General features: G+C 42.2%; 1 protein-coding gene across 1 annotated transcript in view; it reads right to left on the bottom strand.

The window, feature by feature from the left end:
* UBE2QL1 (ubiquitin conjugating enzyme E2 Q family like 1) overlaps positions 1-22,163 on the bottom strand; it is a 38,151-nt gene extending 15,988 nt beyond the window's left edge. Inside the window, exon 1 of the mRNA XM_024200701.1 lies at positions 21,780-22,163. Within this exon, the coding sequence (XP_024056469.1) occupies positions 21,780-22,133 (354 nt within the window). The 5' untranslated portion in view covers positions 22,134-22,163. The remainder of the gene's footprint in view (positions 1-21,779) is intronic.
* Positions 22,164-22,855: the final 692 nt, after the last annotated feature.

Genomic DNA, 22,855 nt, shown 5'->3' with positions numbered 1-22,855 from the left:
AAAGTCAAGGGAAGCGTGGACCCCTTACTGAATGAGGGAGGCAACCTAGTGACAGAGGATGTGGAAAAAGCTAATGTACTCAATGCTTTTTTTGCCTCTGTCTTCCCGAACACGGTCAGCTCCCAGACTGCTGCACTGGGCAGCACAGCATGGGGAGGAGGTGACCAGACCTCTGTGGAGAAAGAAGTGGTTCGGGACTATTTAAAAAAACTGGACGAGCACAAGTCCATGGGGCCAGATGCGCTGCATCTGAGGGTGCTAAAGGAGTTGGCGGATGCGATTGCAGAGCCATTGGCCATTATCTTTGAAAACTCATGGCGATCGGGGGAGGTTCCGGATGACTAGAAAAAGCCTAATATAGTGCCCATCTTTAAAAAAAGGGAAGAAGGAGGATCCAGAGAACTACAGGCCAGTCAGCCTCACCTCAGTCCCTGGAAAAATCATGGAGCAGGTCCTCAAGGAATCAATTCTGAAGCACTTAGAGGAGAGGAAATTGATCAGGAACAGTCAGCATGGATTCACCAAGGGCAAGTCATGCCTGACTAACCTAATTGCCTTCTATGAGGAGATAACTGGCTCTGTGGATGAGGGGAAAGCAGTGGGTGTGTTATTCCTTGACTTTAGCAAAGCTTTTGATACAGTCTCCCACAGTATTCTTGCCAGCAAGTTAAAGAAGTATGGGCTGGATGAATGGACTATAAGGTGGATAGAAAGCTGGCTAGATCGTCGGGCTCAACAGGTAGTGATCAACGGCTCCATGTCTAGTTGGCAGCCGGTTTCAAGTGGAGTGCCCCAAGGGTTGGTCCTGGGGCCGGTTTTGTTCAATATCTTCATTAATGATCTGGAGGATGGCGTGGACTGCACTCTCAGCAAGTTTGCAGATGACACTAAACTGGGAGGAGTGGTAGATACGCTGGAGGATAGGGATAGGATACAGAGGGACCTAGACAAATTAGAGGATTGGGCCAAAAGAAACCAGATGGGGTTGAACAAGGACAAGTGCAGAGACCTGCACTTAGGATGGAAGAATCCCATTCACTGTTACAGACTAGGGACCGAATGGCTAGGAAGCAGTTCTGCAGAAAAGGACCTAGGGGTTACAGTGGACGAGAAGCTGGATATGAGTCAACAGTGTGCCCTTGTTGCCAAGAACGCTAACAGCATTTTGGGCTGTATAAGTAGGGGCATTGCCAGCAGATCAAGGGACGTGATCATTCCCCTCTATTCGACATTGGTGAGGCCTCATCTGGAGTACTGTGTCCAGTTTTGGGCACCACACTACAAGAAGGATGTGGAAAATTTGGAAAGAGTCCAATGGAGGGCAACAAAAATGATTAGGGGGCTGGAGCACATGACTTCCGAGGAGAGGCTGAGGGAACTGGGATTGTTTAGTATGCAGAAGAGAAGAATGAGGGGGGATTTGATAGCGGCTTTCAACTACCTGAAAGGGGGTTCCAAAGAGGATGGATCTAGACTGTTTTCAGTGGTACCTGATGACAGAACAAGGAGTAATGGTCTCAAGTTGCAGCGGGGGAGGTTTCGGTTGGATATTAGGAAAAACTTTTTCACTAGGAGGGTGGTGAAGCACTGGAATGGGTTACCTAGGGAGGTGGTGGAACCTCCTTCCTTAGAGGTTTTTAAGATCAGGCTTGACAAAGTCCTGGCTGGGATGATTTAGTTGGGAATTGGTCCTGCTTTGAGCAGGGGGTTGGACTAGATGACCTCCTGAGGTCCCTTCCAACCCTGATATTCTATGATTCTATGATTCTGTGATATTGATCACAGGTAAAATAATGGAACAATTAATTTGAGGTTATCCACAAAGATTTAGAGGCTAAAAATGTAATTAATGCCAGTCAGCATGGTTTCATGAAAGGTAGGTCTTGTCAAACAAACCTGTTGTTTTTTTGACAGGGTTATAGGTCTGGTTGATAAAGGCAAATGTGATGATATAGTATATCTAGATTTCTCCATGACATTTTGATTAAAACACTGCATTAAATGGAACTAACAGGGCACAGATTAGATGGATTAAAAACTGGCTCACTATCAGATTTCAAAATATATTTGTCAAAGGCGGGGGATATCAATGAGCAGGGCCGTTTCTAGCAGGGTTCATCAGTGACCAGTTCTTGGTTCAACACTATTCAATATTTTTATCAACAATCTAGATGATGTTATAAAATTATTGCTGGTGAAGGTTTCAGATGTCACAAAGATTGGTAGGGTAGTAAATAATGAGGAGGACAAGTTGGGCAAGATTCACAAAGGGACTTGGGCATTGTAGTGCTCAGTGTCACAACGCTTAATTTTAAGTGCCTAGAAAATCATTGGGATTCACGAGGCCTGAGTCAAGTGCTCAATCTCCCTATACAATGAATGGAGGGAGAGGAGAGTCCAAGAATGGGATTCATGAAAGCCAGCATGCTTGGTGGCTCCTTGTCTAAACTGGCCAATGGGAGAGATGTGTCCTCAATCCCAGTCCTCTCAGGAAGTTTAGCAGCTAAATTCAGGCTGGAGGCCTATGTCTGCTTGGAATTTACAGTTGTGAATACTCTCTTAAGAGTTAGGCACTAGAGGAGGATCTCCTTGTAACTTTTAGCCCAGTGATTAGGGTATTCACCTGGGATGTGGGAGACCATCTGGTTCATGCCCCCCCCCCCACCACCTCAGAAAGAGAAGGCATTCAAACAGGGCTCTGCCACATTACAGGTGAGTGCTATAACCACTGGACTATGGGATATTCTGTTGAATTTGTGACACTGCCTCAATCTTTCCAATTTAGATAAATATTTAAAGAGTCATTAAGTGAGAAAGAGGAAGAGAGAACATATAAGGTTATAGCACTCATGCAATATGTGGGAGACCTAGGATCCAGTCCCCCTGCTCCAATGTACACTAAGTTTAAAAGTTATGATGGAGGTCCCCCTTCCCCACTGCTGTCTAGTGTGGAATTAGGAATGCTCTGAGCATGCCTACTGGATTGGGCCTCACAGGCGAGTTAGGTTGAGGAATGGCTATTTTCCTCCATTTCATGAATCACACTGGTGCCCTAGGCACCTGGACACCTAGAATGAGGGAGCAATGTGCATGCCTATAGGCAAAATGTAAGTGACTTGAAATCTTTTACTGCAAAATCTTAAATTCTGAGTGAGTTTAGGAGTCTACAAGGTTTGGCAGCAGCTGAGCAGAGGGATTTTGTAAATTCCAGATTTAGGCACCTAAAGTGACAGTTAGGTAACCAAGTCACTTTGTGAATCCAGCCCATTATTGTTACAGAGTGATCTGAATCACCTGGTTACAATCCAACAAAGTGAGTTTTAATACAGGCAAATGCAAAGTAATACATCTGGGAATAAAGAATGTAAGTTAAATCTACAGGATGGGGGACTGCCTTGGAAAGCATTGACTCAAGAGAAGAATTGTAGATAAACACCTCATCATGAACTCTCAGAGCAATGCTGTGGCAAAAAGGGTTAATGCACTCTTTAGGTGTATAAAAAGGGGAATATCAAGTAGAAGTAGGGAAGAAACCTTGCCTCTGTAAACATCAGTGGTAAGACTGTGACTAAAACCCTGTGTCCAGTTCTGGACTCCACACTTCAAGAAGGATGTGGAAATATTGTAGAGAATTCTAAGGAGGGCCACAAAAAATGATCCAGGGGCTGGAAAACAGGCCTTACTTTGTGAGGCTTAAGGAGCTCAACTTATTCAGCTTAGCAAAGAGGCGGCTGAAGGGTAACTTGATCTCTGTGTCTAGGTTCCTACACATGGAAAAGATATCTGATACGGGAAGGAGGGCACGGGGTGGTGGTGCATGTGTGTTTTTCAACTTTGCAGACAAAGGCATAACAAGACCAATGGCTGGACATTGAAGTTAGACCAATTCAACCTTGAAATAAGATGTAATTCCTAGAAGTGAGGGTGATTAAATATTGGAACAGCTCACCTGGGGACTCGCCATCACTTGGAGTCTTAAAAATGATATTAGATCTATTTCTAAAAGATATGTTGATATCCACCTTCTGAGAGAAATTGTATGACCTATGGGATTATGTGTGCAGGGACAGGGAATGGGGTGGACTGGATGGTCATACTCAATGGTGTAGTCCTAAACTGCAGAGTCTCCCTTGTCAGCCTGGCCCTCTAGCCCGGCCCCCACACTGCTTTCTAACCTTTCCCCCACATTGCATGGGGAGAGGCATATAGCAGTGTGGGGCTGGGCACAGTGGAGTAGTGGAGCCAGAACTCTGTTCCAGTAGGGGTCCTTTCTGGTCTTGGATCTGGGAATCTATGAATCCCCCTGTTCATCCCCTTCCTTCTTGGGCCAAGGGGAGAACAAGAATCTCTGCATTTTGTCCTCAGCTTACTCAGAACACTTGCAGCTCTGCATTATGACTGAAATAGAATCTTATGCTTCAGGAAGCCATTTTTCCCCTCAGTGCACAACTGGACAGCTGTAGTCTGGATTTTGCTTTGCACCATCCTCTGAAGCATCAGAGATTGGCCTCAGCTAAAAGCAGGACAGGATGGCCTAACTGTATGGATCCACACATCTAGAACATAGCATGCTAGGCTACTAAGGGTACGTCTACACTTACCGGAGGGTCCGGCGGCAGGCAATCGATGTTCTGGGATCGATTTATCGCATCTGGTTAAGACGCGATAAATCGATCCCGGATCGATCCCGGAAGTGCCCCGGATCGATCCCGGAAGTGCTCGCCGTCGACGCCGGTACTCCAGCTCGGCGAGCGGAGTACGCGGCATCGACGGGGGAACCTTCCTGCCACGTCTGGACCCGCGGTAAGTTCGGACTAAGGTACTTCGAATTCAGCTACGTTATTAACGTAGCTGAATTTGCGTACCTTAGTCCGAAGTGGGGGGGTAGTGTAGACCAGGCCAAAGACACCTCTCTACTGCCACTGGAAAGTCATGCAGAATAGTATCCAACAATTACTGGAGAGTTAGGCACTGCAGAAAGTAATGCCTGAAGAGGCCAGAGCAACAGAGCTGCCTGATTGGTCCACACCAGGAAGTTGGCCTACGGAGCAATCTGAGCAAAAATGCAGATTGTTACTGACCTTGTCTTTTGCCCAGGCTTGCTCCTGACTTTGACCCTGGCCTGGCTTGACCTTGGTACCCTCTCTTTATTTGGCTTACTAACTAGTCCTGACTCCTGCCTTTGACTCTTGCCTGGTAGATGCTACTAGGCTGGCTGCCTATGCCCTGGCTATTACACTAGTGCTCTGGGGTGGTACACAGAATCTTCTTTCTTACATGCGTGGCTGGTGTGTCTTGTTCATGTGCTCGGAGTCATAATCAGGATTTAGGATTTGGAAGGCATTTACTACCAGGTCAGAATGTCAGGGATCTTAGGGGTTCCTCTGGAGCCTGAGGCATGGATTAAGATCATCTGAACATATCTTGGGCATTGGTGGGTCTTTCGTCTCTCCTGTTCTCTGCCTGTGGCACCCAACAATTTAATCTCCTGAGGACTGAAATGCTTTAGTCTAACTCAAGGTATTGAGCTCACTATAGGAGTATGGGTGAAATGTAGTGGCCTGTGATAAGCCGGAGGTCAGACTAGATGATCTAATGGTCCCTTCAGGCTTTAAACTCTGTGAAATTATGCATATGGAAAACATTTTCAGCATCTAGGCCACTATACAATATTATGTTGATTTCCCCCCAACAGACTTATTGTGTTGCCCAGTAGTCATGCTGTTGCAAAATTCAGCTAGAGTAATAATGGAGCCTCAGATCGTCTTCCAGAATTCTACAATTGCATAACCAAATCCTCTCATTAAAAACTGTAATAGTAGCAGTGACAACCAAAGTAAACGTGATAGCCTACTCAGTTTCTCTGTCAAACAACTAGAATAAACTTTTAAGAAAAAAGGCATGAAATTTTATCTTATAAGGATTGCTTTTGTTTCCATTTTAATGATCGGTTATTGCAGCCTGTAATAGGATTTGATACCAAAATCTCAATCCTGATTTCCTTGTATTGAAATGAATCAGAATTTTGAATGTGGAATCCCAGGCAGTGATCGGTGCCTCCCTGCAGAGCCCAGACTTAAGCACTTATCTCTGAGACAGTGACAGGGCTTAACACACACCACACTAATCAGCATCTCCTATTGGCTATCTTAGACCTGGTCTACATGGGGGGGGGGGGGAAATCGATCTAAGGCCTGGTCTACACTAACCCCCCAATTCGAACTAAGATACGCAACTTCAGCTACGTGAATAACGTGAATAATGTAGCTGAAGTTGACGTACCTTAGTTCGAATTTACCGCGGTCCAGACGCGGCAGGCAGGCTCCCCCGTCGACTCCGCGTACTCCTCTCGCCGAGCAGGATTACCGGAGTCGACGGCGAGCACTTCTGGGTTCGATTTATTGCGTCCAGACAAGACGCGATAAATCGAAGCCAGAAGTTCCATTGCCTGCCGCCGAACCAGCGCGTAAGTATAGACAAGCCCGAAGTTACGCAACTTCAGCTATGTGAATAACGTAGCTGAAATCGACGTACTTAGATCTACTCACCATGGCGTCTTCACTGCGGTGAGTCGACTGCTGACGCTCCCCCGTTGACTCCGCCTGCGCCTCTCACTCCGGTGGAGTACTGGAGTCGACGGGAGAGCGCTCGTGGGTCGATTTATCAGACATGATAAATCGACTCCTGCTGGATCAATCGCTGCCTTCCGATCCGGCGGGTAGTATAGACATATCCTTAGGTGGCTACCTGCCTAGTGTTCTGGCTTTTGGGAATTGCATTCTGAGGTGCCTCTTTCTCCCCATTCAGTATATAGGAGTCTAAGCATCTAACTCACACTTTGTGAATCACAGTGATTTTTCTAGGGACCTAAAAGTTAGGTGGTATGCCAGTGACTCCTTTTGTGCATTCAGGCCATTGTGACTCCCAGAGTCACAATCTCCCTTCTGGTCTATTCCTTGGACACTACAATAATGTGTGGCCCCTTACACTGGGAAAGACAACAAAATGATGATCTAGCTCATAAATAGTCACACTGACGAATGTACAGCTAGAAGGCATTGAACAAATGTCTTGGAAACCCAGGCTTTTCTAAATAATAATGGTAAATTAAATGAAGGTATAAAATTTCTATGTCTTTGTAGGAAATGTTCACCATGACCTTGATCCAGGCGAACATTTAAACATGTGCTTACCTTATAGCATGTAAAATATTCCCATTAACGTCAAAGAAATACTTATATATCTGAAGTTAAAAGTTTGCTTAAGTACTCTGCTGGGTTTGGGACCATGGCATCATTGCAATAACTAATGGCCCATAGCACAATTTTTCATGTCACATTTTAATACGCAAATGTTTCCCTCCTCCCAATTGCAGGCTTTTAAATCTACTTTAAAGTATCTGCTTATGAGATATGGTTAATAGTATCACAAACCTGATGTATAAATATTGTAAGTGAATAGCTGCAGCACAAGCAAATATTGAGCAATATTATTAAGAATAGTTATTTGCAGATCTATAATTTCAGCAGTAACTTTTCTATGCCTCTTTGGCCCCATTCTCCCCTATATGGGAATAGCCCATGGAAGCAAATAGAAACTCAGTAAATTTCAGATTGTGGCATTTCCCTTGAATTATTCCTTTTGGGGAAGTGAGTGTTCTTTGCCTACCCCCCTTTAAACACAGGGTTCCAATAGGACAATTGTTAACAGTCAGTAGTATATATATATGCAGTAGCTCTTAATATAAATAGCTGTGAAGACCTGCTTAACTTCAGAACAATAAAAGCTGAGTGTGGTTCAGGAGCTCCTAATTTCTCCTAATCCCTTTCTGAAAGCTATAGAATGCTGAACTTCATTCTATGCCACCCCCTCCACTAGTACAAGGCTAATGGCATTACCTAGCTGGGTTTCAGTATAGTTGAAGGTCATCAGGGTGACTATCCTATTGACTTCTACATTACTAAGATATTGCAGAATATTGCAATACTAGGATATTGAAGGACTAATATTTGCGTTAGCAGGGTGCAGAACCTATGGGCTCAATCCTGCATTCCTCACTGATTTCAATGGCAGATTTGGGGAAAGCAATAATTGCAGGATTGTTGAAATGCTAAATGCCACAGATGTTTTATGAAAAATAGGGTCTTAACATTCTCATGTATAACTGCCAGTGGAAAAATTACTCTAAAATTATTCCCAGGATATGATAGAAATCACTGGTCATATAACCTATAGTATATATCACATTTGTTCAGTTTTCTAAAAATACAATATTTCTAATATCAGTATTTGACATGAATTATTTTCCTTCCTTTGACACTGTATGATTGAAGATGACCATTTGTGTCATTGTTGCTACCACTGTTATACAAATCTTATCATCTAAGGTGTCAATGGAAAAGATACTGTCAAGTATGATTATCCTTGTTAAATCCATTTATCATAACTGTATCTGAAATTATGAATATTGGCTATGTATTTGTATCTTAGATGTGATTGATCTTGGGGGAGACCCACAAAGTAGTTTACATCCAGTCTCACCAGCCCATTGTGAATGAACTATTCAAGCTTGATAGGCAGTAAGAAGAATCAGCTCTCCAGATAGCTCTTTGTGAGGATGCCTCAGACAGCAAGGAACCCATGGCCACCCCCTGTGATTCAGCAAAACATGTAAAGGAATGTGATATGGACATGTAACCTCAGACTCCATCTTTGTCAGTAACTTTCCGTACACAGGGGCTGTGGGCTTTGTTTGGACAGTAAATTTCCATGCACATGGCAGAGGATATAAAAGACACTTGAGACATCTCCATTATGCCTCATTCCTGCTCCAATTGTTTAGACTGTGGATTTACAACTAAAAGGAGTATTTTGAACAATGGACTGAGAATCTTCCAATCTTTTGGAAGCTACTAGAGGGACTTTTGCAGCCAGCAGTCTATTCCATCACTGCTATGATCCTGATCTATGAACACTGAAAATCACTTGTATATATCTGATTCCTTAACCATTCAGTAACTTTCTTCTTTTCTTAATAAAATCTTTAGTTTACTAAGGATTGGCTGACAGCCTGATAGTTGGGTAAGATCTGAGATACATATTGACCTGGGGGTGTCAGATTGGTAGATCCTCATATATGGAGAATTGGGTTTCAATAACCTCTCACTATATTAGACCTGTTTGTCTTGATGGGAGCCAAGGGCTGGAATGCCTAAAGAGGATTGTGTTTGGCTTCTGGTTAACCAGTGTGATGGTGCTGCTCCTTTGTTACTGGTTTAGTGAATCTAATTATAGAATAAATCACCAGTTTTTGGGGATTGTCTGCCCTGTTTCTTGCAGTCTGCTCAGAGTGTGGCATTCTCAGTGTGGCCCATCCCAGGCACCCACTCATATTTCCTCTTATGGAAAATCTTTGTTCCATACATAATCACTTTAAAACTTTAATAAATAATCTTTGTAAACAAAGAAAGAGAGTCCCCTGACAGAAACTGCAGTAGTGTTCCATCTGCAGGTTGGCATTGGAGATACCTCGGCAGCAGGGGCGGCTCCAGGCACCAGCGCACCAAGCGGTCCCTGTGAGGGCGGCAGTCAGGCAGCCTTTGGCGGCATGCCTGCGGGAGGTCCGCCAGTCCCACGGCTTTGGCGGCAATTTGACGGCGGGTACGCCGAAGGCGTGGGACCGGCAGACCTCCCGCAGGCATGCCACCGAAGGCTGCCTGACTGCCGTGCTTGGGGCGGCAAAAGACATAGAGCCGCCCCTGCTCGGCAGAGCTGATTGTTGGGAAGTTTGCATATCACCTTCCTGCACTATGTTTTGCTCAAGGCCAGTGCTACTAGTCCTTCACTTTCACAAGCACTAAATTAAGCACAGTTTATATAATTGTATTAAATATAGCAATTACAAATGAAATGGCTCCAGTATAATCTAATTCAAAAATGTAACCACCAATAGGTGTCCTCAAAAGTATTTTGTTCCTCACTGGCTGAAATGGTGATATCAGCAAAGTGAAATAGAAAACATCTTCCACCAGAAGACTCACGATGTCACATTGCACAAGGTTAAAATAGATTAATCTTTTCATCAGTTTATTTTTGTATATTACATTTATTTCTTGTCAGGGATTTACAGCCTGTGGGATTAAGATTTTGGACTTGATCTTGCAGTACTTGTGCAGGAAAATCTCCCACTGATGACAGTAAAATATTTTCTTATGTATGGATGACAGGATCAGGACCATAGACTAATGTGCTTCCTCTTTCTCCTTGCCTTTTCTTTGCTGTATGCATAAGAGTATATCCAGCTGCTCAAAAATTGACTTTGAAAATAAAAAATACATATATATTTATCTACCTATGCAGTTATGTAGACAGTCCCCATTTCCATAGTATTTGAGCACCTAACAAACATTAATGGACTTATCTTCACAATTCCGCTCAGAGGAACGAAATACAATCCTCAATTTACAGATGGCAAACTGAGACACAGAGGATAACTGACTTGGCAAAGGTCACACAGAAAATCTGTGGCAAAGCTCGGAACTGAAACTAGATCATCTGATCACAGGCTAGTGTCTTAACCACAAAAATATCCTTCTCTCCTATCTACTTACAAAATGCATACATCTTAAATATAATGGTTCTACAAATGTCATAAAGCAGTTGTTTGATTAGATGAATATCATTTTCTTCTCTGTGGCTATTCAAACCTTTGATTTTAATGGCCACAAACTAGGTTGATCACACTATAGCTGGGACATATATAATATAATATCAATATAACATCTCTACTCCACTTACTAGGCTAATGAAAACTGACTATGAAAAAGGTGCAGGCTTTAAGTGGTCTTGTAAAATAGGAGAGATGCTCACTCTCCCTCCCTCACACCCACCGCTAGACTTTAGATTTGCAGATGGTCACTGGTCTACTATTCCATCAACAACTGGTTGTACAGGTACCATGGATATTTGAGAATATGTACAGAACAGGACTCCTTGATCAAAGTAGCTTGACTCTATAATAAACACCACAAAATCCTCAAAGCAGAGAGAAAAGATGGGAAGTGCAAAGGTTTCTGAGGGCAGGTGTCATAACTATAAAGGGAAGGGTAACAGCCCTCCTGTGTACAATACTATAAAATCCCTCCTGGCCAGAGACTCCAAAATCCTTTTACCTGTAAAGGGTTAAGAAGCTCAAGTAACCTGGCTGACACCTGACCCAAAGGACCAATAAGGGGACAAGATACTTTCAAATCTTGGTGGGGGGAAGGCTTTTGTTTGTGCTCTTTGTTTTTGGGGAGAGTTCGCTCTTGGGACTAAGAGGGACCAGACATCAATCCAGGCTCTCCAAATCTTTCTGAACAAGTCTCTCATATTTCAAACTTGTAAGTAAACAGCCAGGCAAGGCGTGTTAGTTTTATCTTTGTTTTCCCAACTTGTAAATGTACCTTTTACTAGGGTGTTTACCTCTGTTTGCTGTAACTTTGAACCTAAGGCTAGAGGGGGGTCCTCTGGGCTCTTTAAGTTTGATTACCCTGTAAAGTTATTTCCATCCTGATTTTACAGAGATGATTTTTACCTTTTTCTTTAATTAAAAGCCTTCTTTTTAAGAACCTGATTGATTTTCCTTGTTTTTAGATCCAAGGGGGTTGGATCTTGATCCACCAGGAGTTGGTAGGAGAAAGGAGGGGGGATGGTTAATTTCTCCTTGTTTTAAGATCCAAGGGGTTTGGACCTGTATTCACCAGGGAATTGGTGAAGAGTCTCTCAAAGCTACCCAGGGAAGGGAATTAGCACATTGGGAGTTGTGGCAGCGGACCAGATCTAAGCTGGTAGTTAAGCTTAGAAGTTTTCATGCAGGCCCCCACATCTGTACCCTAAAGTTCAGAGTGGGGAAGGAGCCTTGACAGCAGGCATATATGCATGTATGTGTGCGCAATTTGTTTGTGTGTGCTCTTCCCCACTGCTTGGCTGTTATCTGGAGTGGCATAAACTGTGCAGAGATCTCGATCCTACTCTGGAACAGTAGTAATTTTGCTATCTAAAATATGGATGCTTTTTGTGCATGCTGCGGTGTGGTGCAAATTCATTTCCACCAAGATGCACCCTCTCCTCTCAGAATGTGCCCTTTTCTCATGCTGTTGTCATGGTAGTAATGACAGAAGGGTGGATACCTGGTAAGCAAGCCTGAACAGGATACAGATTTCGCTGCTTTCTGAGCCAGGCCTGTTTACTTTGATACTACTGTGGGGCTCAATCCTGAAAGATGCCGAGTGCTCACAACTCCCACAAACTTCAGTGAGAGTTGAGGATGCTCAAAACAGCACAGAAGTGTTTGACACCTTGTAGTAATGAGCCCACGGAGTGCAATTATCTTACTCACATACTTAAGTACCACTTAAACCTGTGTCAGGCCAGACCCAAGAGGACACAGGCTGTGCAGTATCATAATGCTCACCAAAAACCTGGCATTCAATTAAACAATCATGACAGTTCAATCCTTTGTACATTACATTTATTATACATTTTGGACCAAACTATACATCTTCATTCAATCTTTACTAGGTTCTTACTCAGGCAAAATATTCACCAAAATTAATGGATGTTTTGCCTAAGTAAAAACAGAGTCAGAATTGTACCTTTGTGATCCCTCTGCTTGGATCTCCCCTTTCCACATGTAAAGGGGACTCGGCTGCCTAATGGCTGTGTTCCCCCTTTGCCAGATCCTGCTGATTGGGATCTGTATGGGAGAGTGGGCAGGTTTCGGGGAGGGGTGGGGGGGGATGCATCCTTTCACCCAGCCTGGTGGAGCTCTTATTGGAAAACTAATATAAGTGAGGGGTGTCCCTGGGACAGCCATGGCCAAACGACCTGGCAATAAGATTCCAATGGTGCAAAGGCCAAAACTACTGCAGAAACGGAGCTTCCACATGGAAGTCCCTGTCCTTGTGTGGATCCCCTGGGATTTGTTCCAATCCTAGGGGATTTTCAGGGTTTGAGGGTAGCCTCATAGCCTGGTCCAGGAGGACCAAACTGTCCCTGCCCTACAGAATAGCACCTTGTGGCTCCTCCCACATATTTTCCTGCAAGAGAGGACTATTAGGCCCTGAGTAAGGCCTTCAAGATTTGACTCTTATTTCAGAAGTGTGATTCTTTACAATATTTGACAAAAAAGGCAAATCCTACACAACTCACTCAAGTGAGCAGCCCCACTAAAGTAAATGGGGACTACTTGTGTGATTCAGGCTCTTCATACAAAATTGCATCTAATCAGCTGTGATAAAAGCAGGTGTTTCTTAAGAAATCATCTATTCAGGGTATCAGCCAAGTACTGCAAGGGAGAATTAGTTCTATGTGCCAAGAAAGTATGTTTTAAAAACAGTAATTTTTCTCAATTTTAATGATTTCACTAATTTGATCATTATTTTTAACAATATTTAGAATATTTTAAAAATCTTTAGAATTGTTTTCCTATGTATACTTTGAAGGGATAAAGTGATAAAGTGAAGATTATTTTCTCCCTTCTGTTTAAAAGAATTAAGACATCTTCCTATCTCAGTGAGTTGGAATCCCTGTGTCCCCACTCCCACTCCACAGAATAAATTTGCATAATAATACACTCTACAGTCAAGACAGCAGCACAATGCACATGAACGATGTTGTTTTTTCAGATCATACATCACTTTCCAGCATCTCAATTGTACAAATAAAAGATGAAGTTTAAAATCCGAGCTTCATAAATTATAGTCTAAAATAGCTCTCAGATTGCTAATGACATACCTGATTTTCTTCATGTATCTAAGGGCTTGTCTTCACTACGGGGAGATCAACGCGCTGCAATCAATGCAGCAGGGGTTGATTTAGCGGGTCTACCCGCTAAATCAATGTCAGAGTGCTCTCTGGTCAACCCCGGTACTCTAGCTCTCCAAGAAGAGTAAGGGAAATCGACTGGAGAGTGTCTCCCGTCAATGCAGCACAGTAAAGACACTGCCGTAAGTCGACCTAAGTGACATCAATTCCAGCTACATTATTCACATAGCTGGAGTAGCGTAACTTAGGTCGACTTATCCTGGTAGCAAGGACAAGCCCTCAGTAATATTCCTTATTTTTTCTGCTTAAAATTCACATCCTTTCATGTGACATGCCTGCTACTTAATGATCATTACCTTTGTCATTTCTTATAGTCTTGCATACTACTAAATGTGGCTCTCAATCATGGTTCTAAACACTTCTCCTCACCACCCATGCCTGAAGTAATTCACCTGGGGTAAGCCCAGGAGGCATAACCAATTAACAGAAAGCAATCCCATACTAAATGTAATGTATAAAGCTCTATGTGGCTTGGGTTCTGGTTATCTTAGGCCTTGTCTACACTACAAAATTAAGTCAACCTAAATTAAGTTGACGTACATCCTCCACAGTAATTACTGTGGTGATTCATATCTACATTTTGCCTCCTGTCCGGTGGTGTGCATCCTCACCACTGTGGGATACCGACAACCCAAGCTGTGATAGCCAGCAGGCCATGTAAGTAACGCAGTGTCTACATACAGAGACACTGCGTCACCCTAACTACATTGACCTAAGTGTTATGCCTCTCATGGAGGTGGATTTATTAGGTCTGTGTAGTGGGCAACTAACACTGGCGGGAGCAACATTGTAGTGTAGACACTTACAGAGTTAGGTCAATGTACTTACAGAGTTAGTTCAATGTAAACTGCCTTACATTGACCTAACTCTGTAGTGTACACCAAGCCTCTGACTACCAAGCTTCCTAGGGATAACTGCAGCAGTGGAAATTAGCGGATGGGTCCATGCTAACAATCCTTAGATTGAATGTCTGGAGGTTAGTGAAGGCTCATGGATTTGGAATTCATTTCCACTGTTCATATCTGAAAGAGGTGGAGTCTATTAAAAAGTCCATCTGTTTGCTCAGGCTTTTGCTTCAGAGGGTAAAGGTGGGAGATATTTAGGTTATGTTTAACAGATGGATTCTGTGACTGAATCTCATTTTAATAAAATGATATTAACTAATGTTGTGGTGTTTTTAAGTTTCATACATGGAGAGTCAACTGTGATGGGTGCACTTTTAAAAATGGAAAAATAAATTAGTAACTAATTACTTTAATTTATATAGTATACACTCTATTTGTAAAGTATACACTCTAGTATACATTCCATAGACGGTTGAAACAAATTATTTTTGAAGATGCTTGAATGTACACTTTACATTATAACCTGAATTATAAAATGTTACATATTAAAAAAAAAACCTAGATTGATCAGCTTAAATCAAGCTCTAGACACTTAAACATGTGAGAACACTCCCAGCTAGTTTTTTCCTATTTTTAGGACATTAGGTCCTGTCTGCATTCTCATACTTGTCCTACTTGATACAAAAACAAGCAGCATATATTCTTTACAACAGGGAAGCTTTACAAATGCCACAACCTGCAGAGTCATCATTTAGCTGGTAATTATCTTAAACTATTTTGTCCCCTCTCCCAGATAGAGAACACATGAAACACAGTGACTAAAGGCAGGACAGCCCACCAGTATTACTAATCCAGTCCAGGGTCCCCAGGGGGGAGGGATAGCTCAGTGGTTTGAGTATTGGCCTACTAAACCCAGGGTTGTAAATTCAATCCTTGAGGGGGCCTTTTAGGGATCTGGGGCAAAAGTCTGTCTGGGGATTAGTCCTGCTTTGAGCAGGGGGTTGGACTAGATGATCTCCTGAGATCCCTTTTAACCCTGATATTCTATGAAACAATTAGGTAATGCTTTCCTGCTACTTCAACAATTTTTAAATAAAATGGGTGGTTTGTGATTTCTTATTTCCACATTGACAGCCATACTTCTTTCATCATTTTAATAAAACAGATTCAAGCATTATATTGTGAAGCAGCATGGCTTCATTTGACAGTTCAAACAGAACTTTTTTAACAACAAATAGGAAATAGGAAAAAAATTCTCTTGAAACTATATTAGTTCACTAAAGAAAACAAGTTATGATTTTTTCCTGCAGAATATAAAATGGGGGTGTTTTGGTTTAGTTGATTTAAGGACTTAAAATTTTCTCGTTGAGCCTTAGGGATGTTCATTATTTTATCTGATTATCATCTAGAGTGTTTACACAGTTTGCAAAACTGCAAATAAAATGGTTCAATTACTTTTATAGCAATAGTAACTGCTTTGGGATAAATTTTGAAGAATGCTTGTTTGCAAGTAACAAGATAGCATCAGACTTTGAAGGGATATGCACTGATCTCAGTCATGCATCATATTATTAAATAAATGTGAGCTACAGCAGACTCTGCTTTTTTATTACAGTTATATGACTGGCACTACTCCCATTTCCTTTATTCAGTGAATAATAGCATTTAATATTGTAAGGACAATACTTACTATTCTAGAATGATTTACAAATTTCTGAAGACCAAATCATTAAGAAAAATAAAAGGACTTCACTTCATTTGCTACAAGTTACATGTGCAGTTCCCTAAGGCTAGCCACATAGATGTAAAAGGTTCTGCTGGGTCAAGAGTGCTCCAAGACAACAAACAATATTCTGTCCAGGACCTGATGCAGTGTCAGATGATGATATTCAAATGTATTCTTCTAAAGCTATCTTAACTCTTTGGGTGAAATCCCAGCCCCACTAAAGTCAACGGGAGTTTTGTCATTTATTTCAGTGGGGTCAGGATTTGAACTCTGGTGCAGGCAGTTAGGCCTAGTCTACACTAGGAAATCAGGGTGATCCATACCCCAAGCATTGCAGTTAAACTGACCTAACCCCCCAGTGTAGACAACAACACTAGGTTGATGGGAGAAGTCTCCTGTTCACGTATTGCTTATCAGGGAGGTGGATTACCTGTACGAATGGGAAAACCCCTTCTGTCAATGTAGGTAACATCTTCACTGAAGCACTACAGTGGAGCCACTGCAACGTTTTAAGTGTAGACAAGTCATTAGTTTTGCTCACCAAACTGTCAGCAATGGGTACAGCAGGAACCAATTACATAACAGTAATAATAAATAAATAATAATAATAATAACAACTCTTCTTAAAGTACAGTTCATGGCCCAATAATCTTTTAAGAAGAGAGATCCAGAGTTAAGGCAGAAAATATGGGCCCAGTCCTTTGAGGTATTGAGAACCTCCTGCAAGGTGCTAAGCACCATCAACTCCCAATGGAACTGGTCTCATGCCATTAACTCACACCATTGTGGTTAAGGAAGGGCTCAATTCTGCTCCTTCTGAAGCTAATGGAAGTTTTGCCATTGACATCAATGGGGGAAAGACTGGGTCCTATTACTTTTACATATCAAATATGCTATTATCACTCAATGTAAAAAGTTGGGAGTCCATAAATCTAAAACTGTAAATTCCACAATGAAAGAAATTCAATTAGGCTATTAATATTAATTTACAACAAATGTTTTGTATAAACAAAGACCTACTTGCAAATATATGAGATACTCTGATCAATTTTAGCTCAATGACATGATTCATTTTAATCTTCTCTTGTGTCAATATTAGTTTGCATACTAAAATATCAACATTATATAATCTGAATACTCTATAGTACATGTGCAGTAATCTAAATGGAACTTAGAGCATGTCTTAAATATGCAAACTAAAAAGGCTTTCAAAGATAGATTTATAAATATCAATATCATGACCTTTTTTTATTTGGTAACAGTAGTAATCTTGTTGACTCAGTAAGTTATTTTTACATGTGTGTTCTTTGAGATACGGATTATACCTCCTATACAAAGTTTGTCTATTTCTTTTTCCTAACTAGTCAAGTAAAATAATTACTTGTCTTGTTTTATTTTATTTAGTTAGTTAGTTTTGTGGCCTGCAAAATCTTTTATTTTTTCCCCCAAAATTAAAACAAAAAACAAAACAAAATCCCAAAGCAGTGTTAGAACTGAAGGCACCAATCCTTCAAAGGGACTACTCAGGTGCTTACATTTAGGCAGGACCAGAGTCTTTGAAAGTAAGGGCTTGAGCCTGTGCCCACTGAAGTTAACGGTAAAATTCTCACTGTGCAGGATCAGGGCCTATACACACACACAATCTTTTTGTTTTTGGCACTCCTAAAATATATAAATGGCTGGAACAACTTACACGAAGATAGTAAAAATAAACAAAAGTATGTTTCCCAGTGAGATGTTGTATGGCAAACTCTAACCCATGGCAAATTTTTAGAGCAAGTTTTAAACTCCTAGAATTGGTGAATGAGTGTTATTTGGACTCTATCAAGCATGACAGGTCTGGCTTAACGGTTAGGGTTCACTTGCTTAGTTTTTGTTTTTGACAAAACCCTAATATGAGAAATATATTGAAAGGCATTTTTATTTTCAACACAAAATGTAAGCATTCCCTCTAGTGTTGGAAACTAGCACAGAACAGCATTATTGTACATAAATATCAAAAAGTGGGCTTGACTAGAGACAAAAAATGAAACTAACCAGCCTAGTTATATTGTTCAAACTGGTGAAAGTGAAAAAAGTAGGCAAACAATTCAAATGGTGCATTGACACACTTGAGTAATTTTGCTCACATAAGAAGTCTTATTAAAGATACATACTTGCCTAATTGCTTACAGGACTGGGGCATATATATTTAGAATTCTATCATGTGAAATACTCTACATTCTTAATAGTTAGAATGTTTAATATATATTATCTTAAGTCTTCTTTTAACAATGGAAGTGCTACTTTTGATCCTGATCCTGTAACTGTTCTGTGGGTCAGATCCACCTCCCATTAAAGTCAAAGACTCCCACTGAATTCTGTGGGAGCAGAATTGAGCTCATATTGGGCCAGATCCTACAAGAGCTCCATGCATGGCATTCCTTTGAAGATAACGCCCAATATAAGGGTTAATACCCAGGCTAGTGGTGACTACCAAGCTGGAATTCAAAGGAGGAATTCTGATGCTGCATTATTCTGGCATGTTTTATGATAGCTTCATAATCCTTCAATGGAATTGTATGCTAGTAATTACCATTTACTCTTGCACTGTCATTTCTAGTCTACAGAAAGGGCCTACTCTTTCAAACCCTTACTTAAATAATAATGATATTTAGCATTTTCACAATGTTTTATATGCTAAACCATTGTACAGATATTAGTTAATTAATCTGACATGAATCATCCTTATTTGTGCAGTAGGTTCACTGAAGTCAATGTGACTACTTGCAGCATGATAAGAATTAACCATGTACATTTTTGCAGGATCAGTGGTTATATATTTTCAACATTTATATTCTTATGACTTTAAGATATATGTTCCCATTAAACTAATAGTCAAGAGAAGATAATGTTTAAAATACAAAAATGGAATTAGGATTCTAAAGTGTCTGCACTTTCAGCTGTTGCACTTATGCAATGGAATCAAGATTATATAACATGAGTCTGATTACAAAAAAACATGGCTCTCATTACACAGTGCATGGATTCTATTACAGGACAGTAATCTATCACAGATTATCAGGCTATAACTGACAAGTATATATTATATTACTGTTAATATATATTTTAACTTGCATTGCACAGTGCATGGCTTTCAAATTTCCCTTTTATGGCTACTTGCCTATTAAATTATTGGCAATAATTTTAATTGAGCATTTTTACTTTATCTCACAAATACACATCAACATACATACATGACTTTTTCATATTAAATACCTAAGATCAAACTGCTAGCAGACCTCTAATAAATGTTGGCTTGAACAGATTTATTTCAACAAAAAAGAAAAACTTTGCTTTGAAGAAACCATCCTTCCTTTGCAACCAGAAAACAGAATTTTATTTCAGAAATCCTTTTGGTGATTAAAAGAAGACTGTGAAATTTTACAGTGTGTTCAAGACTAATGTTTAATTGATTAGTAATCTAAGTATTTTATTTAAAATTTTTCATATTGAGCCATGTTATGAATAAACAAAACATTTAAAACAAAATTATACCATTAAACCTTCCTTTGACCCTTTTCAGTTTAGGGGTAGAAACGAACCACAGAAAAATATTACAATAGTTTAAGAACTGGTTTGAAAGATTTTAACATAATACTTCTCAGTCCTTATTCAAACACAATGAGAAAAGATGATCACTGTAAAAAGAGTGAATAACAAGTAATGGGACATAAAACAGATACTACTGAGGTTTAATATACCATGGATCTATTATAAATTAAGTAAGCCTCTTTTTTATGGGTAGATGTTTCTTTGAATTCCAAGGTGACCTATGGAAATTGACATCTTCAAATGAAACAAGGCATACAGTACAAACTAATTGAATAAATGAGTAGCAGACCTAGAGCCAGACTGAAGGAGGAGGTGAGGATTGTGGAAATGTCTTTCCCAAAAGGGTCAGGCAAGGTTCAAGTAAAGTAATCTAAATAAACACCTCCTTTATGGGCCAGACTGTGAAGCTATGATGAGCAGTTACTCACACAAGCAGTCCCATTAGTGAATGTGAGTAAATCTGTGACAATAATGTAATTATTTATTAAACAAATGACCCACCCAAAAGATATCCAGTGAATTTATTTACCTTTGTTCAACGGAAAGAACACCATTTTGCATTGTCTACTATTGCTAGAGGACATGGACGTGTGTGTGTGGGCTAAGTGGAAAGACAACATTTCAAGGACACACTAAATGATCAGAAAACCACCTTACATAGACACAGGCAACTTGCACATTGTAATGAACATAAAGAAGGACTGGCTAGAGATCTCACAAAAAATATTTATTCATTATAAATATTTCATGAAAATCTCATTTTCAATGGTGTTCTAAGGGAGAGAGAGAAAAAGGAATACAACAGTAGTATTTCTTCTTGGCTAAGAGCAAAACATCATTTGATATCTAATACATCCTCTGTTGAGGAACTACATATTCTGTTCTGGCTGGAGGACCCAAAAGATCTTTTCCAGGGCTAGCCATTATGAACCTAATGTATAGTAAACAATTACTTGATTAGTTTTTTTAGACAACAAGATTTTTTAAAGCTGCACAGCAATGTTGATAGCTCAGCACTGGGCAAGAATTGTAGCCTGAGTGTAACTAATGTCAAAGAGGCAAACCTATGTTTAGAGCTATCAAAAACCAGGTGCTGAGGGAGTCCCAATAATTGCCCACTATCCCATCCGGTATTTTATCTGTGCAATTCTTGCGAGGGCAGGAAGAAGCCAGATAAAAGTCTGGAAGCAGCAGTTCAAGGCAGTGTATCACAGTGATACTTGTCTAAAGCAAGAGGCCAGCCAGTCTAGGTTGACTAGTGGAAGGAGGCTTTAATTCAAGATAGAACAAATGTCACCTGAAATCTGGAAGATAATTTGCTCAACAAAAAGGGGTTGTCTACTGGGGATGGCTCCTCCAGCAGCTTTATATATTTAGCAAATTATAATGTCAGCTACAGGACAAAGTATATAAAAGGGGGGATAAAGCCATTCCTTTCAGATCTCTCCCCCTCCACTGTTACCATTGTATGCAACTGAAACGAGAGGCTCTCCAAGCACCTGACCCACATGACTGACGATATCGCCCTTGTGCAGTAGGGAAGTGTTATTATCCCCATTTCACTGAGGAACAGGGAGAGCGGGTGACACTTCACCTTGGTATCTTGACCTGGCCAAGGTCATACAGGGAGCCATTGGCCCAGGAGGTCAAAGCCAGGGAGCAGGCTGTGCGGGAATGGGGGCTTAAACCCCTGCAAGTAAGGAAACAGCTGACACCGCACAGAACCCCGGGGTCCCCCAGCCCCTTACCTGACCCTTCACCAGGCTGGCTGCGAACTGCCTCATGACCGCCTCCACGGTGTAGGCGCTGGACCAGCCGCGAGGGGTGAGCAGCTCCATGCAGATGGCCCCGCCGTCCAGCACGTAGCCATTCTCCAGGCGGGGGCTGAGCACCCTCATGAAGGGTGGCGAGAAGGGGAAGTTGTCGGGGAAGGTGAGGTTGAGCAGGATGAACTCGGTGTTGGTCTCCTTCATGTCCTGCCACAGCACCGAGTCCTTGTCCACCTGGTGCAGCTTCACGTTCCAGTCGAACAGGCTCTCGTCCACCAGCTCCACCGAGATGAAGCGGTCGCTCAGCCGGGCGATGTCCTGCAGCTCCTTCATCAGCCGCCGGCTCCGCACCTGCGTGCAGTGCTGCTGCCTGCCCAGGGGCGCCAGCGGGGCAGAGCCCGACGGGGGCGGCACCAGCTGGGCAGAGCCGGCCCGGCCGCTGCTGCTCCCCCCCGGCAGCAGCTGTGGCTTGGGCTCCTTACCCGAGCCGGACTCCCTGGCGCTGTGGTGCGGGGGCTTCTCTTTGTGGCCCCCCGACCCAGGCTGCTGCGGCGGCTGCTTGGAGAGCTCCAGCACTTTCTTGGCCTTGTTGCCCGCTGGGCTGCCCTCCTTGCTGGGGCTGCTGCTGCTGCTGCAGCCAGCGCTGCCCTGCTGCTTGTTGCTGCTGTTCTTCTGGCTGCCCTTGGCTCGGAGCGAGGAGCCCTGTTGGCTGCTGCTGCTGCGGTGGTGGTGGTGATGGTGCTTGGGATCCTCCGTGTCCCTGTTGTGCAGCCGGATGAGCCCGATTTTCCGGAGCAGAGTGGCCATGTTGTGTTTGGCGGTTTCTGTTGTAGTCGCTGCCTGGCGAGCCCCGGCGTGGCCCCTCTGCAGAGAGCAGGGCGCTCCTCGGCGTGAGTGAGGGCGACAGAAACGTCTGAGCCCGGAGCAGGGAGGGCGGGAGAGACAGAAAGACGATGGGGAGAGGCGATGCAGCTTCTGCTCAGACGCCTCCTTTCACCGGGGCTGCTGCTGGCAGCATTGCAGCACTATAGCTGCTCCCGGAGTCACCAAAGCTC

Source organism: Terrapene carolina, unplaced genomic scaffold (assembly GCF_002925995.2).
Source record: "Terrapene carolina triunguis isolate 2854851 unplaced genomic scaffold, T_m_triunguis-2.0 Scaffold580, whole genome shotgun sequence".
Taxonomy (NCBI): domain Eukaryota; kingdom Metazoa; phylum Chordata; order Testudines; family Emydidae; genus Terrapene; species Terrapene triunguis.
The sequence above is the reverse complement of the archived record's forward strand: the minus strand, read 5'-3'. Positions and strand labels throughout refer to the sequence as shown.